This window comes from Neoarius graeffei, chromosome 8 (assembly GCF_027579695.1).
Source record: "Neoarius graeffei isolate fNeoGra1 chromosome 8, fNeoGra1.pri, whole genome shotgun sequence".
NCBI classification, from domain to species: Eukaryota; Metazoa; Chordata; class Actinopteri; order Siluriformes; family Ariidae; genus Neoarius; species Neoarius graeffei.
This window is the reverse complement of record NC_083576.1, coordinates 7,551,773-7,571,092: the sequence shown is the minus strand read 5'-3', so window position 1 is coordinate 7,571,092 and position 19,320 is coordinate 7,551,773. Positions and strand designations below refer to the sequence as shown.

General features: G+C 39.7%; 2 protein-coding genes across 2 annotated transcripts; one reads left to right on the top strand and one right to left on the bottom strand.

Annotated features, from left to right (window-relative positions):
- Positions 1-2,943: 2,943 nt before the first annotated feature.
- LOC132890337 (uncharacterized) lies at positions 2,944-6,204 on the bottom strand. The gene is made up of 6 exons (XM_060927147.1): positions 6,174-6,204; positions 4,081-4,461; positions 3,779-3,895; positions 3,586-3,681; positions 3,466-3,509; positions 2,944-3,130 (listed from the first exon to the last, which is right to left on the bottom strand). Exons 1-6 carry the CDS (start codon positions 6,202-6,204, stop codon positions 2,984-2,986), a joined length of 816 nt encoding a protein of 271 aa, XP_060783130.1. The 3' UTR covers positions 2,944-2,983.
- A 5,772-nt stretch (positions 6,205-11,976) lies between these two features.
- On the top strand, positions 11,977-15,132 carry LOC132890336 (uncharacterized). Its single transcript, XM_060927146.1, has 3 exons — positions 11,977-12,019; positions 12,527-12,874; positions 14,771-15,132. The coding sequence occupies exons 1-3, from the start codon at positions 11,977-11,979 to the stop codon at positions 15,130-15,132; spliced, it is 753 nt and encodes a 250-aa protein (XP_060783129.1).
- The last annotated feature ends 4,188 nt before the right edge of the window (positions 15,133-19,320 follow it).

Genomic DNA, 19,320 nt, shown 5'->3' with positions numbered 1-19,320 from the left:
CAGCCCTCTGAAAATCCGTGAGCTTAAGTTTGACCTTTCAAGGTCACTCTAGGTCAAAGATCATGGTGCCAAATGAAAGGCCATATGGGGGAGTTCCAATATGTTCATAAGAGTAAACGTCTATCTATCAGCAAGCATTTTTGAGTTATAATGGAGCGTTATTTTGACCGAAAGATTAGATTAGATTAGATTAGATTAGATTAGATTAGATTAGATTAGATTAGATTAGATTATGTTAGATTAGATTAGATTAGATTAGATTAGATTAGATTAGATTAGATTAGATTAGATTAGATTAGATTAGATAAAACTTTATTGATGCCTTTGGGAGGGTTCCCTCAGGGAAATTAAGATTCCAGCAGCATCATTACAGATAAACAGAAAATAAATGGAGAAAACTTCTAGATAAATTAAAATAAATTAAATATTTACATATACAAATATAAAAAGAATAAGATATGGGGAAGAGAGGAAGGTGAGAGAGGGGAGGGGGAAAGGGGGGCAGCAGGAGAGATATTGCACATTATATTGCACATTATATTGCAGATTGTCCAGTATTGCTTATTGTCAGGCTAGGCTACTGCTCCTTCCCATCCTCTGTCCTCCTGTTACCCCTCCTCCCCCCCAGAGAGGAGTTGTACAGTCTGAAAACATGAGGGACAAAGGAGATTTTAAGTCTGTTAGTCCAGCAGTTGGGAAGGAGCATTCTGTCACTGAACAGGCTCCTCTGGTTGCTGATGACAGTGTGCAGAGGGTGACTGGCATCGTCCATGATGTTCAATAGTTTGTCCATAGTCCTCTTCTCCACCACCGTCACCAGAGAGTCCAGCTTCATGCCGACCACAGAGCCGGCCCGCCTGATCAGTTTGTCCAGCCTGGATGTGTCCTTCTTGGACGTGCTGCCCCCCCCAGCACACCACGGTGTAAAACAGGACACTGGAGACCACGGACTGATAGAACATCCACAGGAGTTTCCTGCAGATGTTAAAGGACCGCAGCCTCCTAAGGAACTATAGCCTGCTCTGTCCCTTCCTGTATAAGTGATTGGTGTTGCAAGTCTAGTCCAGCTTGCTGTCCAGCCACAGCCCGATTCCAGTGACCTTGACCTTCACCTTGATCCGATCACCCCCAAAATTTAATCAGGAAATCTCCAAATCATTGCCCACCTCCCCTAGAAATCTGAAGTCAATCAGTGCAACCATCTAGGCGCTATATTGTTAGACAGACACACAAACAAACCACTCTGATTACATTACCTCGCCCTGCCTACTCCATCATGGGCGTGGTAATAATGCTTGGTCACTGATTATCCAATCACAATGAAGTTATGACCTGTAACTTGCTCTCAGAAAGTTTCAGCCATCACACAAGACAAGCATGGCTCACCATGTGGACAGGAGGAGGAGTCAAGCACCTTTCTCACCTTTCAGTATTAATTTATGTCTATGGTAGTGTAATATATTTGCCCTAAATATAATCTTAATCTTATCAAGTGATTGTATTTAAAGTTAACTTGAATATAGTTCAAAGCTCTAAAGCACAGAATTTAAGTTTAATGTCCATCACAATGGACTTCAGGTGCTGAAAGACAACAGCAGGAGCTTGATGATTTAGTGTTCGTATACCAGGCTGTGAATTTCTGGAAGCATTTCAGAGCTAAAATGTAGTTTGACAATATATTAATCATCATCAAAGTATTTTTTTTAATAATGATGTACTTTTAGAATATAAAATCACAGACTTTCGTGGACTTCTGATAAATGGAGAACTGTCCGATCTTGACTGCTTGGATTCAGGAAATGAGGCAGATGAGGCCAGGAGTAAGGGAGTAAAGTGAGTAAAAGATGATGTTTTATTGGTTTCAGAGAGGGACAATGATAATGGAGAGGTTTCACTGTCATTGAATGCCAGAAGAATTTGAGGTAGCAGCTGAGGTTGAGGTAGAAGACAGTGTAGGGACAGAGGAGCATGAGGATCTAACAGTTACCAGGAAGGAAGAGATTAAATAGCATTGTAGGCCTTTCACTACCATCCTGGATCTCCTTCATTTCTAAATGAATGTCTTGTGAGAGTGGAAAAACCAGTGGGGGTGAAACGTGGAAGGTCCAGCACGTCTCCTGAGCCAGTTCACATCCATCAACCCAAACATGATCAGGATATAAGGCCCCGACCTGAAGTACAGTTCGACATGGTGGACCACATGCCGAATTATGATGACAAGAAAGAAGCTACCAGATGCAAGAGGATCTACGGTATATGTATATATAAGTCTTTTGTGACAAATGCAACATTCATCTGTGCTTTGTACCAAACTGAAATTGTTTCAACACATTCCTCATATAAAATATAATACAAAATAATATAATAATAATATAAAATAATAATAAATAAATAAAAATAATATATAATGTTCCTTAAATAATATGGCAAGTTGTTCTGAAGGTTTCTTGAGATTTTATGTTCATTTAGTCCTGGTTTCTGTTGCAATGGACAAGAAACAAAAAAGAATAAAGATATGAGTTGGCAAAAAATAAATATTCGGACTTCATTTTCTACATTGAAGAAAAGTAAAAATCAGCTGTGGAAACATTTTTTTTTGCTCAGTAGAAAAAAAAATCAGGTCTGAAGGGGATAGAGAGCGTTTAGCGACAGTGAATAAAAATATCATGATTACAGGCAAATTTATTTAATATGTATTATTATGCAACTATTGTGAACAAATATAAAAATATTCTCGGCTTTCTGTTTTTTTCCCTTTTTGTACTTTCACCAAATACAGTCATTTTGCTTCTAGAAATCCGTTCATCATTCTGCAGATCAATTATCTGTCCAGCTGAAACGAGCAAAAATATTTAACAATAGTTTAATAATCTTTGAGTAATTAAAAGCTTGTAATGAAAAATATGGAATAAATTGACACACAGTCAAGATATTTAACCTGCTAAAACATTTTCACTGCTTCTGCCGTGTGTTTCTCCATTTATTATGAATCATTTATGTTACAGCGTGCAGTTTTCTTCACATCAGCGTACACACACTCATCTGATGAACCAGATTTCTTTGTTTCAGCTTTGGGTTTCCTCTTAGAGAAATGCACAGCTGCATAATTCAGTGTTTCAGCTTCAGATTCCTTTAAAAATATTAATAATAAAGCAAAAACAAAATAAGGATTTCAGCTCACAGTAAAAACCAGACAATCTGTGGAACTGCACGATACACACTCACTACACAGTTAATGTTCATCAACATTAAACATAAAAGCTGGGGATTGTTGTGAAATCTGATCAAACTGACTGTATAAATGACATCGAGAACATTATCAGGAAAAATATCTGAATGGAGCAACATTTCACATGTAGACTAATGAGTAAATAAAGGAGACATAGTGATATCTACATTTAAAAAAAAAATGATTAAAGTGTAGAGTATATAATAGAATAAAATCCAGTGCTATTTTTATTGCACACGTACCTGATTCATTCCTGGAGAATTTTCTCCAGAAGCGTTTACTATTAATACAGAAACACACATTAGTGTCTTTGATAGGAATAAAAGTCACTGGAATTTTTATCTGATCACAGAAACACTTACTTTTATCCCATTTTCTTCTCCTCAGTATGAAATAAATGAGACAGAAAATCAGAAGTGCACACAAACCCAAAGCCGTTCCCAAACCGAGCACTGAGGAGTGGAGAGATCTGGTCACTTCTGAGAATGTTATTTCACTATATTATGAATTAAGGATGATTAATTAATAGTGAATTATCAGGCATCTGACCTGTTTTCTCTTGTGTGTTCATGTTAGTGCTGTTTCCATGCAGTGTTGGTTCACAGCCCACTGAATTATCACCCAGAGCTGGTTTAGATGTTTCTGATTCAATAGTAACATGTTCACCTGGAAACATTTATCATCATTCACTGACTAAAAGTCTGTAACTCAGTGTAGTTGAAGAAGAAAACACAGTGAACATTTCACTACTTCAGGATTATTTGTCTTCCAGGTTGAACATGTTAATGATAATAAGGAAAAATATCACAACATTAAACCAGGAGTTTAAGAAAGTTTAGTGGAAATCCTACCTTTAATTTTTAAATAAGTTCCATCTGCAAACACAAGGCTGGGTATCGTCAGTGCACAGTAGTACATGGCTTCATCAGACTGAATGATGTTTAAAATGGTCAAATTGAAGCAGTTTAAATGTTTTTCTGTCTGAAAACCAGGATTTTGGAATTCAATGGAAAATGTTTCACCAACATCTTTAAAGAGTTTGACTATAATCTGAGGTTTTTTTCTGTTTGGTTGCTTAAACCAGTCGATCACCCCAACTACATTTTCAGAAATACAACACTGCAGAGTCGCCGAGTCTCCGATATCCACACTGAGCTCTTTATCAGGCTGATAAACTCCTGACTCTGTGAGGGATTGTGCAGCAACCCAGCGTCTACCAGGTTGGACTGGATCTAGAAAAGAAGAAACAAAAAACACATTAATTAGATAGTGAATGCATTTCAAAAACATCAACATAAAAGCTTCAACATACAGCTTCACAAACTGGTTGAGAGTAATAAGCTCAATAGACTTATTTTATTTTTGAAACTAGATGTGAATAATTGACTCATATTACTTACACATGGTGCTGAAGATCAAAATTAGAATCCAGAAACAAATCATTTTTCATTTCTTCGTACTTCTACAGTGTTTGTATCTCATTTATGAGCAGAATATGAATGCACTTGAAGCAGGGTTTGGATTTATATTTATACTCCAGGCGCTCTGTGCTGAACACGCCCCAGAATATGACGTGATTGGGTGTCATAAAAAAAATACATGATCAGAGAGCACATGATATTCTGATCTGCCTACATCGACCCCACATTGTTCCATATTTGTGTTTTGGTGTTGCACAGTGAGGTCTTGACAAAGATGTTCTGACAGAATGGAAAATGTGGTTTACTCGTACACTCTCGTGCACCTACACCAATGCCTTATTGTTTATTTTAGTCGCCTTCTTAATTTAACCTGTATGAACAAAATTCCAAATCATTAAATGTAAATGCTGTAAAAGTGAATGAACTCATGACACATTTGACCCAATAGTGACCATCCTGGAACATGGGTGTGTCAGTGTTGTGTTCTTCTGAGATATGAAGCACAAATGTAACCTCAAGGTCAAGATTCAAGATTCAAAGTATTTTATTGTCAATTCACTGTATATACAGGACATATAGGAGAATTGAAATGTGAGTTTGAGCCTTCTTGGCCAGCAATGCGGTGTTGTTGGACCAGGAGACGTCCTCAGTGATGTACATCCCTAAGAATTTGGTGCTGCTCACCCTCTCCACTGCATCACCGTCAGTGGTCAGAGTGGGATGCTGTGAGTGACCTCTTCTGAAGTCGACCACTATCTCTTTGGTCTTCCCCACATTCAGGAAGAGATTGTTGTCTTTACTCTACTGGACCAGTTGGCTCACCTCATTCTTGTAGTTGGCTTCATTGTTGTTAGTGATAAGGCCCACCACAGTCGTGTCATCCGCAAACTCGATGATGTGGTTGGTGCTGTAGATTGGTACACAGTCATGGGTCAGCAGGGTGAAGAGCAGCGGGCTGAACACACACCCTGGTGGGGCCCCAGTGCTCAGCATGACGTTCCTGGAGGTGTTACTGCCGACCCAAACGTTCTGTGGCCTCCCTGTAAGAAAGTCCAGCACCCAGTTACAAAGAGAGGTGTGGAGTACCCAATGTCTGAGTTTTTGTATTAGCTGCTGGGGAATGATTGTGTTGAATGCTGAACTGTAATTCAAGAACAGCATTCACACATAGGTGTTCTTTGAGTCCAGGTGAGTGAGGGCTGGGTGTAGAGCAGTGGAGATAGCATCCTCTATGAAACTGTTTGACCTATATGCAAACTGGAATGGGTCATGAGAGGGAGGGAGGATGGACTTGATATTCTGCATGACCAGTCGCTCAATGCATTTCATGACAATAGAAGTCAGTGCTACAGGCCGATAGTCATTATAGCTGGATGGGATTGGCACTGGTATTATGGTTGTAGCTTTGAAACACGTGGGGACAACAGCTTGGTTCAGGGAGATGTTAGCGAGGACATCCTTGAGCTCCATGGCACAGTCCTTCAGAACATGACCAGATACGTTGTCTGGACCAGCTGACTTACGTGGGTTGATCTTGGCGAGGGTCCTCTCCATGCTGGCTGGAGCCAGACACACAGACATACATCAAGATGTCAAAGAAACAAGTTACAAGCTACAAATGTAATAAACAAAATCCAGTGAATCTACAAAGTGTTACGATTGAGCATTTTAGCCTTTCAGACCACTGAACGTCTTTTAAATCAGTAATATGTTCATATGATTAGAAATAAAGAAGGAGATTCTGAATTGGCTCAGCGTTATGTGATTTTTTTTTATCCTTTTATAGTTTTGTGTAATGTTATGGGATGTCCATGAAATGAGTAAGTTCCTGTTATCACTTCGCAGCGTAAACTGGAGTTATTTCACCAGCTTTGTATCACACAGCTTGTCATGTGACTGAGAAACGACATCACATAAACACTGCTGTCCTGACGAGCTCTGAAAATGTTAAAGTACAGCTTTATTTAACAGGGATTTGAACATGTGAGTGCTGCGTGAGGGAAGCTAAGGACACTGTGGGTGGTAAAAAGAGCAACTGGACTTGCTTGAAGATTCTTGAAGACGTTTCACCTCTCATCCGAAAGGCTTCTTCAGTTCTGTCTGACTAATAGGGAGTATCGGGTATTTATACACCTGATTAAATACCTGATACTCCCTATTAGTCAGACAGAACTGAAGAAGCCTTTCGGATGAGAGGTGAAACGTCTTCAAGAATCTTCAAGCAAGTCCAGTTGCTCTTTTTACCACCCACAGTTTACTATGACCTGGATGACTGAGAATCTTCACAGACATGAAGGTAAGGACAGCTACAGCAGAAAGGTGGAGCAGAAGCTGAAGGAGAACATCATGAGGGAGGTCTGGGAACCCAGCAAACACACAACGTATATACAAAATAGTGGTTTGGTAGTGGTTTGGTAATGTCAGGGAAATACGTCGTCGTTACGTAGTAGGCACATCCTAATACAACGTTGTGCCAATACGTAATGACAACATAGTGGTAATATGTTATCTGGTGACCATCCAGTGACGTATGTCCTACTACGTAGTCAACATGTTGTGTGTATTTTCTATTTGATGATCGATGTATTAATAATTTGCTTTCGTACATTTTGTTGCATGTCTCTATGAAGAACATTAACAATGTGATCTTGGTCTTTTGATGAATTGATCGTATTTTAACTTCAAAATAGCGCTGAATGAGGTCATTTCAATGAAATAAAAGTTCGTAGATTCATGATTTTGCAGTTAGGCATGTCTTTTCAGTTTATCTGCATTGTAGCCCTCTAATATAACTATTAGTGGTATTTTTTTTAAATCCAAAATCATGTTTGGTGCAAGCAAAACTTTAACTGAAGGGGAGGACTTTCTCATGATCCGTGATTGCCAACAAATTATTTCCGTGACTGGTGATTTGAGCCTGTTTCTATTCCTGTGATGTGTGATTGAGAATGTTTATGTTTGTGACCCCCAGGGGCGGATCCGGGGGAGGGGTTTAACCCCCCTTCAGCGACCAGGGGAAGGGGAGGGGTATAAAAGAGTAAACACAACAGAAAGCTTGAAGCAAACAAAATTATTCAAAATATGCTCAAATTCACTGAATGAACATGTACAGTTTCATTTCCCAGCGCGCCTTCGGGCCGCTCGCCGACGCTTTTCGTAGAAATTATCAATCCAATCCAATCCCCGCCCCTCTCCCTGACCCCCTCCACCCTGTTAACTTGGTGGGAAAAGGGCATATGCTGGCTCACCTCTATCCCATCATGCTTTGCGGGTCTGGATCGCATCAGTCTTTCAAAACCCGTTGGAGCAACTTCCGGCCTCCCAGTTTGTTTTTATTGGTGCGAAGGTAAGGTGTTTGGTTATAATTGGAGAGCTTTGATCGGCAGAATCTTTCAAGGTAAGAATGTTACCCTTGCTATTGTTGTCACTATGTGAATGTAAGGTGATTAAGTCTGACGATATATTATATGCAAATGTTATCGTTAAATGTTTATTTTAATGAATGTTAGTGTGTGAATCTCAACCGCAGAAAGCATGCGCAGCGCCATGCTGTTTGTGGGGGATGATGCGCGCGTGGTGGAGATCATTTTATGAAAAGATAGAAACACTACTTGAATAAATGACTTACATTTGTGATCTGTCAGTCTGAATATCTGTGTAGTGACATCCAGTACTAATAATATTACTTACGTGGTATTTTATCATAAAATCCAACCATTTTTTAAATGTATGTCTTTAATTCATAAATGAATAATTTTTTTATGTGGCCCATGACACTAACCATTTCCTTTTTATGTGTTTTTATAGAATATCAGAGAAAGGTTCTGATGCAAGTAGATGAAATTGTGCAGAATTATCTGGAGGTACTTGCCTCTTGCAAATATTTTATGTGTACATACATCACTTAATATGACCATATAATGGTAACCAAGGATTTCCCAATTTATCATTGATTATAATTCTATTTGCAGGCTCGCACCGCTGTGGCTGCAATAACTAAGGAGACAACTACTGTACCAACCCACCATTCATCTGATTCAGAAACCAGAGACAGCTGTTAGCTCTTTCACTGCTAGAATTTCGATTATTGAATACTGGTTCACCATTAAATATTTTCTAGAGCCAGAACAAAAATAATGGTTGGCATGTGTGTAAATATTGCAGTCAGTCTCTGTAGGTTTTTCTGCCATTTTAGTGTAATGTAATATCTGACCAGCGGCCATCATAAAAGTGAAGAATAATACCTTTAAGTTCCTTTGCATATTCATGATTACATTTGATTCAGGTAATGCATGTATGAATCTTCTATTTCATCCTGTGAAACTACAACACATGACCTGTTATGTTTGTCAACTGTACTAGTTTTATATATATTGTTCACATTTCTAATCTAACCTGGCTGATGCAGCTATTTTTTTTGTGGAAATAAATGCAACAACTATGCAAAATATTGTTGCTTCTTCCATGTTTTCTGCATAATATTACTCGGGTTTTGTAAGGTAGTAGAAAGGATGTGAAAATGTAAGGTGGTGAGAACGTGACCATATGAGTGTGAAAGTATCCATAGTATCGTGGGAAGGTCCCCATAGGGTAGTGGGAAGGTCCCCATAGGGTAGTGGGAAGGTGCCCATAAGGTGGTGGGTACGTAGTTTCTCTACGTAACTTCACGACGTAGTAAAAACGTTGCTGGTAGTCCAGAATTTTACAGTAAAAACACTACGTAACATCTACCAAACCACTACGTTGTAAGTACATGGTTACTACATAAAATTGTTACCTGGGAAGGTGTGAAAACCATCACGGGCCACAATACAAAGACCAGAGTCGGTGAGGGGACAGTGGAGAGGGCGAATGGGTTGAATGACTTCTTTAACCGGTTCAACCAGCCCACGTTCCCCCCACCCTCCCCCTCACTGCAGCCATCTCTCCTTCTTCCCTCAACACACCTCCCCCCAGTCATTGCAGCAGCCCCCTCCTCCCCCTCCTCCCCCAGCTCAACACAGACTCCCCCATGCATTACTTCAGACCAGGTCACGGGTCAACTGACAAAGCTTCACCCCAGGAAAGCAGCAGGCCCGGACAAGTTGTGTCCCCGACTACTGTAGACCTGTGCTGCTGAACTGGGTGAACCACTCCAACTCATCTTCAACCTTAGCCTGCAGCTGGGGAGAGTGACCACCCTCTGGAAGACATCATGTATCATTCCAGGTCCCAAAAAGAATTGGCCCAGTGAGCTGAATGACTTCCGACCGGTGGCACTCACTTCACATCTGATGAAGTCGTTGGAGCAGCTCTTCCTCAGCCTCCTCAGACCCCAGGTATGACATGCCCAGGACTGTCTCCAGTTTGCGTACCGGGCAGGTGTTGGTGTGGAAGACGCCATCCTCTACCTGCTACACCGAGCACACTCGCATCTGGATAAGGGAAATGGCACAGTGAGGATCCTCTTCTTGGACTTCTCGAGTGCCTTCAACACCATCCACCCCCTTTTGCTTCAGGACAAACTGAACAGGATGTGAGTGGACCCCTGGCTGGTCACCTGGATCTCCAGCTACATCACCGACAGGCCGAAGAACATCAAGCTGAAGGACATCACGTCTGACACTGTGATTAGCGGCACTGGAGCACCCCAGGGCATGGTGCTGGCACCTCTTCTCTTCACTCTGTACACCGCAGACTTCTGCTACAACTCGGAGCTGTGTCACATACAGAAGTTCGCCGATGACATAGCCATCATTGGGTGCATCAGTGATGACAGAGAGGAGGAGTATAGGAGCCTGGTGAGGGACTTTGCTGTGTGGTGCAACAGGAACCATCTGCAGCTCAACACCTCAAAGACAAAGAAGCTGGTCATTGACTTTGGGAGGTCCAGTCCAAGGTCACGACCAGATCTGATTGAAGGAGTCGAGGTGAAGGCTGTGGATTCCTACAAGTACCTTGGGCTGTGGCTGGACAGCAAGCTGGACTGGACTTGCAACACCAATCACTTATACAGGAAGGAACAGAGCAGGCTATACTTCCTTAGGAGGCTGCGGTCCTTTAACATCTGCAGGAAACTCCTGTGGATGTTCTATCAGTCCGTGGTCTCCAGTGTCCTGTTTTACACCGTGGTGTGCTGGGGGGGGCAGCACATCCAAGAAGGACACATCCAGGCTGGACAAACTGATCAGGCGGGCCGGCTCTGTGGTCGGCATGAAGCTGGACTCTCTGGTGACAGTGGTGGAGAAGAGGACTATGGACAAACTATTGAACATCATGGACGATGCCAGTCACCCTCTGCACACCGTCATCAGCAACCAGAGGAGCCTGTTCAGTGACAGAATGCTCCTTCCCAACTGCAGGACGAACAGACTTAAAAACTCCTTTGTCCCTGACGCCATCAGACTGTACAACTCCTCTCTGGGGGGGAGGAGGGGTAACAGGAGGACAGAGGACGGGAAGGAGCAGTAGGCTAGCCTAACAATAAGCAATACTGGACAATCTGCAATATAATGTGCAACATAAAGTGCCATATCTCTCCTGCCCCCCCTTTTCCCCTCCCCCTTCCTCTCTTCCCCAGATCTTATTCTTTTTCTATTTGTATATGTAAATAATTAATTTAATTTATCTTGAAGTTTTTTCTCTATTTTCTATTCTCTGTTTATCTGTAAAGATGCTGCTGGAATCTTAATTTCCCTGAGGGAACCCGCCCAAAGGGATCAATAAAGTTTTATCTAATCTAATGTGAAGGTCGTGTGCTGGATTGTCGTTGAGGTGAAGTGACTATAGATTATATAATACAAAAATTCTTTAAAATTATATTTAAAATTGGATTTTGTCAGACATTGTAGACAGGGATTATCTATCACTCACTTCGTTAATACACTCATGTATACACTTGGTCACTTTATTAGGAACACCCAGACATCCACCTGCTGTTTTCTGCAGTTCTCTCATCAGCCGATCACTCGACAGCAGCACGATGCATCAAATCATCCAGATCCAAATCAAGAGCTTCAGTTAATGTTCACAATGTTCAAACATCAGAACAGGAAAAATTGTGATCTCACAGTGAAGTGTGACTTTCTTACACTGCAGCATGGGTGTTGGTTTGGTTCTTCTTATTGATGTTTTTGTCCTGGTTTAGTTACATCTCACTGAACATGCAGAGGAAACTTCACACAAAAACCACAGACTTCTGATGAACTAGTGTGGTTCAAAAATAGAAACGTACCTGAAAAGGAAATTTAACTCGTGACTTGAAGCAGCCAATCAGATGAAAGTCTCAAGAACAAAAACACGGCAGCTTTTCAGCAGCTCGAGCTGAGTGTGACTTCACCTCTGAAGATGACATCACTGTGGATTCTTCTCTTATCTCTGAACATCATCAGTGAGTTTTAAAGAGGTTTTAATAAAATTATTATTATTATTATTGTTATTATGGCGGCACGGTGGTGTAGTGGTTAGCGCTGTCGCCTCACAGCAAGAAGGTCCGGGTTCGAGCCCCGTGGCCGGCGAGGGCCTTTCTGTGTGGAGTTTGCATGTTCTCCCCGTGTCCGCGTGGGTTTCCTCCGGGTGCTCCGGTTTCCCCCACAGTCCAAAGACATGCAGGTTAGGTTAACTGGTGACTCTAAATTGAGCGTAGGTGTGAATGTGAGTGTGAATGGTTGTCTGTGTCTATGTGTCAGCCCTGTGATGACCTGGCGACTTGTCCAGGGTGTACCCCGCCTTTCGCCCGTAGTCAGCTGGGATAGGCTCCAGCTTGCCTGCGACCCTGTAGAACAGGATAAAGCGGCTAGAGATAATGAGATGAGATTATTATTATTATTATTATTATTATTATTATTATTATTATTAATATGTTTGCTTATTTGTTTATTTATTTATTATTTTCTAGCTCCAGCCCAATCTGTGGATTTTTCCAAACCATCATTTCTCTCAGTGAAGTCTGGAGAACGTGTGACTCTTAACTGCTCATTTACAGACACTAATCTGGGTGGAAGTTTGTTCTGGTACAAACAAATATTTGGAGAAATGCCTCAAAAAGTGGGAGGAAAATTTACTTATCAAGATATCAACATTTCCCCCATGTTCAATACGTCAGGATTTAAAATGGAGCAGACTGAGAACAGCGTTTCTCTGACAATCTCACATGTAAAAAAAGAAGACGGAGGATTTTACTACTGCGGGAAATTTTCCTTTCACGAAGCTACGTTCATCACAGGAACTGTCTTGGCTGTAAGAGGTAATTAACTAAATTTAAACTGTACAATACACACTCAGTAACTGAACACTGTATATTTAATTACCATCATAAATAACAAGTTAATACATTCTGGAAAGGGTTAGGGTTTTTTAAAATTCTTTAATTTAATTACTATTTTGTGGTGTTTTTGTTTTGGTCTGTGGTCATCAAGTCAAAGTCCCTCTGACGCCAGAATCTGGTTTTCCCAGTCAGTTTCCTGTCCCAGTACTAACCAGCTCTTTAAGATGTATGGGTGCGGTGCCGGTCTCCATTTCGATAGTAATAATGGCAATTTAACTGATTTACCTGTTAAAATAAATAAATGAATAAAAAATCCCTCAATTTGTAAAAATAAATTAAAAGAAAATCCTCGGCAGTGTGAATTAAAATGAACACATTCTGGAAAGGGTATATTATTATTATTATTATTATTATTATTATTATTATTATTATTATTATTATTATGTGGTGATTCATCTGCAAATAAATGAATAAATAGCACCTTCTTTAAAATAAATTAATAAACACATAAATAGACAAATAGATTGATAAATAAATACATTTCTGGAAGTGAGAATTGGAATTAATAAATTCTGGGATTTTTTTTAATTTTTAAAAATTATTTATTGGTGATTAAACTGGAAATAAATACATAAATAAATAACGAATTTAAAAAAAACATCTTTAAAAAAAAATAATAAATAAAAATCCCTGTCACAGTGAACTGAACCATATGTATTGCCAAATTAAAAAAAAATAATAATTCAATCACAAGATATTGTTTTATTCATATCACACTTTTAACAATTGGCAGCTTTACAGATCTCCAAATATCACGATCGATTGAGTTCTATCCCTAAAAACTTAAACATTCTTCACTGTACAGGTTTTAAGAGGTCCACACTGCGCTGTAAAACATGATTTGCTGTTTTAACTTAAAAAAAAAAAAAGTTAGTACCCGGGCTGCCTTAAAATTTTGAGTTAATTGAAATTCATATCGGAAGTTAAATTGTTCGCCTCATTGTGTTAATTTACAATATGAATTTCAATGAACTCAAAATTTTAAGGCAGCCCGGGTACGAACTTTAAGTTAAAACAACAGATCATTTTTTACAGTCTGGACAACATTGAAAACTTCACTGTAATTGACGACTCTGTGTGAGAACCAGAAGTAATTTGGTCCAAAACAGTGAGTTTGTGAATTATATCTCTGTTTTATGCACAAAAAAAACCAACCATTTTGGACTAATGACTCAAAAGTACAATGAGAAAAGAACTCATGAAGCTCATATCCACCAGGTGAAGGGTTTCATTGGTGGCCACAGATACAGTATGTGCACGATGGAGGATTTTGGTAAAGAGACGTTTTTTCAGCATGTCGTTGCTTTGATTTAATGATCCCAACTTTAATATTAGATGGATCAGGATGAACATGACGGAGAATGAAGTTTTAAAAATGTTGGTTGGACAGACAGTGGAACAACAGGTCTGATCGCTAAAGACATCACTTTAGACAGGTGTTTGGGGAATATGAATGCACTGGGGATGTGGTTTATGGATTAATTGTGTATTTTTAGTTTTGTAAGTCTTTTAAATACATGGCTCTGGTGGTAACTTCATCATCTCTGTTTTTCTTTTTCCATTTTTATGCTGTGAAATGGCTCTTGTTAAGCACTTTGTGACATTTCTCTGTGAAAAGCGCAAAACAAGCAAACTTTTCTTCCTGACTCACTTACTTTATCACATCGAGATTGTTTTTTAGTCGAGTGATTCTGGTGCCATGATTCTTCTTCTACTTTTGTCCTTTCAGTTTGAGAACTTGTTTGAAAAACAGTTTATTGGTAAATGTAGATAAAAACACCTGAGATCTCACCCTGTCTCTATCACTCTGAACAGGTGATGGAGATGTAAAAGTGTCAGTGATCCAGAGCGGTGTGTTGGACTCAGTTCCTGCAGGAGCGTCAGTGACTCTGCAGTGCTCGGTTCTCTCTGAGAGCAGAGCAGCAGAACACCAAGTGCTCTGGTTCAGAGCTGCTTCACCACAATCCCATCCTCAAATCATTTACACTCATCACAACAGCAGCCGTCAGTGTGAGAGCGGCTCTTCTACACACACCTGTGTGTACGACTTCTCCAAGAACATCCTCAGCATCAATGATACTGGAACTTACTACTGCGCTGTGGCCGTGTGTGGGAAGATCATTTTTGGGAACGGGACTCGAGTACAGTTGGAGAACTCTCCAAAATTTGGTTGGTAATAAAAGTTCTGTCATCCATCCATCCATCTATCTATCTATCTATCTATCTATCTATGAAATTGTTAATATGATCAGTGTTCTTTCTGTCCTGAAGTGATCTACCTCGCAGTGGTGGTGGCAGTGTGTGTGGTTGTGATCTTCGCTCAAGCTTTTATAATCTGTAAAATGAGGAACTGTGAACAAACCAGAGGTGAGCCTGAATCATACAGAAGTGCAGAGAATTTTGCTAATTAATTTTTCTCTCGACTTCAATATTACAGAATGTTTTGTGTAGATTTCTAACATTCCAACAAATATATTTTACGTCCTAGAAATCATATATTATCTAAACATATAATCAATGTTTTGTATATATAAATAAACATTGATTATCTCATTACAATGTGGGTGGGATATATTCGGCAGCATGAGAATAGTCAGTTCTTGAAGTCGATGTGTTGGAAGCAGGAAAAATGGGCAAGCTTAAGGATCTGAGCGACTTTGACAAATTGTGATGGATAGATGACTGGGTCTGAGCATCTCCAAAACTGCACATCTTGTGGGGCGTTCCTGGTATGCAGTGGTTAGTACCTACCAAAAGTGGTCCAAGGATCCAAAGGACAACCGGTGAACTGGCAACAGGGTCATGGGTGTCGAAGTCTCATTGAGCATGAAGGGTAGCTCACATGGTCCAATTCCACAGCAGAGCAACTGGAGCACAAACTGCTGAAAAAGTTCATGCTGGCTCAAACAGACAGGTGTCAGTATGAACGTTTTCAGCAGTTTGTGCTTCAGTAGTTCTCCTGTGGGATTAGACCATATGAGCTAACTTTTGTGCCCCATGTGAATCAATGTGCCTTTGACACACACGATCCTGTCGCTGGTTCACTGGTTGCCCTTTGGATCCTTGGACCACTTTTGGTGGGTAAAAATCATTGCATATGAGGAACACCCCACAAAATGTGCTGTTTTAAAGATACTCAGACCCAGTCATCTAGCCATATAATATATCCATGGTTAGGGTTAATCTTAGGTGCATGTAAAGAAATGTTTTTGACCAAAAATGGCTTAAAATAATGAAATTAAATGTTCCAACATAAAAAAAATATATATTATCAACAGTAATTTGTAAGCCAATATAAATGAAAGAAAGTCAATATTTGGAGCAAGATGAAATTTCCTTTGCTTTAAAATAAATAAAAAGTAGTGTCAGGTCAAATGAGTGCAGTTTTATGCGGAAATGAGCTGTAGGTTTTACTGAACATCTTACAGAACCAGACACAGTTCTTCTGGACACTTTACTGTCACACTCACTTCTTTATTTGGCACTAAAACCCAGCAGCCTTCATTATGCTTTCTTTTTTAATCTGAAAAGAAAGTGCTCTCTTATGGAATATGCTGCTCAGAGAGAAAGTTTTTTTTTCCCTGTAATCTTTAATTTTGTGCTTGAACAAAACAAACGTTTGGAACTCTAAAATGTTTTTGTAATGTTTTGACTTGATAATGTCAAAAAAAAAGAAATCTATAACAGAGTTTATAAGAAAGAAACAATAGGGTGCCAAGACTTTTGCACAGTACTGTATATATTTCTTTCTTTCGACAGTGAGATCTCAACAAGATTGTGTGGCCGAGGAAACACCCAATCAGGTAAATAATCTTAAATAATGTCTCCATTCTCTCAGGAAGAAACTCCTCGATTTCTCGGTGTCACTGTGATGATTGAGATCTCTGTTTGTCTGTTCGTTCTCACAGGGTCGTGATGCAGTGGAGCTGAATTACGCGGCTTTACATTTTGAAAAGAACAAAACTAAAAGAGTGACAAGAAAGAGAGAAAAACCTGATTGTATTTATTCTGATGTTGCTTCTGGTACCTAGATTATATTTCTAATTTATTACATTTAATGTATTAATGATTTCTGTTTTAAGGTTTACTTTTCAGAAGTGAAATTTATTCCACGTGTGGTGAGTTTTCTCTTGTGCACTGATTCGGACTGTGAGATTCGATCTGAGGACTAAAACCTAATGTCTATGAAATAAAAATCCAGGTGTGTGATTCTTTCTGTGTGAAATTCTGCACAGCCAAAAATCAATCTGTTCTTGGAGTTCACTTTGTGTATGATGATGTTCAGTGACAAAAAATCTACAGACTTGTCCTTGAAGTGTATTTTATATCTACACTGGGACATTTTCAAAGAGCATGTCCTGTAGTGTTAATGCCAGAATTACGCACACTGTTATAAAACTCACTACAAGTGCTTTTTTAGGTCACAATTGAACACGTGTTAGTGACAAATTTCATTTCCTGCACTTGTGGCTAACTGCTGTGACTGATGATGATGTGTAAAATAAAAACTGAACACCATCTTCCATCAACCACCAACACAACACACACTCCCTGGTCAAGAAAGCCCAGCCCCATCTGCACCGTCTCAGAAAGCTGAAAAAGTCAGAGCTGTAATCAGCGTTTACCCCTTTATCAGGAATTGTAATATTCTCCAGTATTGGAAAGCAAGAGGATGGAGAATAATCAGAGTTTCTATCCATCCCAACCACAGACTCTTCTGCCTACGAGCTTGTGGTAAGAGATACTGCAGCATTTGAGCCACAACAACAGACTCTCCAACAGACTCTACAATACCTCAAGTTTCAAGTTTTATTTGTCACATATAATTACAAGTAATCACAGTGAAATTCTTATGTACCTTAGGTTGTTGCGAGTATAAAAGTATATCGATAAGATAAATTAAAAACAATAGAAATAAAGGGGAAGGGGGGAAAAACCCAAAACTCAAGCTATATTAATGAGTGGAAGCATGGCAGAGATGTGATGATTGTGTGGTTACGAGTCCTTAACCCTCATCCTACCATGCTATTTTACACCTTAATCTTACCATGTGGAGTCCGTTTGGACCCCAATACTTTTCTTTAAAATTAAAGCTTATAAAGACAAAATCACCAGATAAGTTTTGTTCGGAACATCTTGTATTAATAACAGCAATACACTAAAGGGCCCAAGGCATAAAGAACACACTTAACTTTCATCCTACCAGCCAATTTTACATACACAAACTACCAGGCGGGGTCCGTATGGACCCCAGGAGGGAATACCTTGAAATCAATGCAGTAAGAACCAATTCAATGCAGCAAACAGACATAACTTTATTGAAGAACAAAATCCACTATGGCTGAATATCAATGATGTATTATAAATGCAATAACATCGCAATAATATTGCAATAACTAGCATACATGTAGCAAATTATAGCGCCACAAAAAAAATTGGCATTATATACATGATTTTTGCAGCTCATGCAGCTGTAAAACATTCTGGATTACAACTTAGGTCTTTTTTTACAGAATTTAAAACAAAAAAAGTAATTGTAAAATAATTTAGGGCTTTTGTTTTGCAGCCTGTGCTTATTGCAGCAGTGGGGTCCACACGGACCCCAAGAAGGAATGCCTTGGTAGTTTCATTATGGAACATAAAAGAAATAAAAGAAGTTAACTTTCAGTGTGCTATTCAATTATAAAATGAAAGACAGATAAACTTTACTCTGGGGTCCGGTTGGACCCCAGTAACAAATTAATTATACCTTCACAATGCAAAAAGCTGATCTTCCGGTGCTTTAGTGTTTTAATTAAGACATAAATTCCGACAAATTCATAAAACGGTGAGGCAGTATGTCACATATTTTTAAAATGGCAAACAAACATATAGGTGCGGGGTCCAGATCGACCCCACTTGGTAGGATGAAGGTTAAAGTCCAAAGTGCAGTAGTGCATAGTAGGCCAAGTTTACATTAGACCGTATCTGTCTCGTTTTCTTCGCGGATGCACTGTCCGTTTACATTAAAATGCCTGGAAACGCCGGGAAACGGGAATCCGCCAGGGTCCACGTATTCAATCCAGATCGTGTCTGGTCCGGTGCTGTGTAAACATTGAGAATCCGCGGATACGCTGTGCTGAGCTCTAGCTGGCGTCGTCATTGGACAACGTCACTGTGACATCCACCTTCCTGATTCGCTGGCGTTGGTCATGTGGCGCGACTGCTGAAAAACGGCGTGGACTTCCGCCTTGTATCACCTTTCATTAAAGAGTATAAAAGTATGAAAATACTGCAAATACTGATGCAAATACTGCCCATTGTGTAGTTATAATTGTCTTTAGGCTTGCCATCCTTCCACTTGCAAGTGGTAAGTGATATGCGCT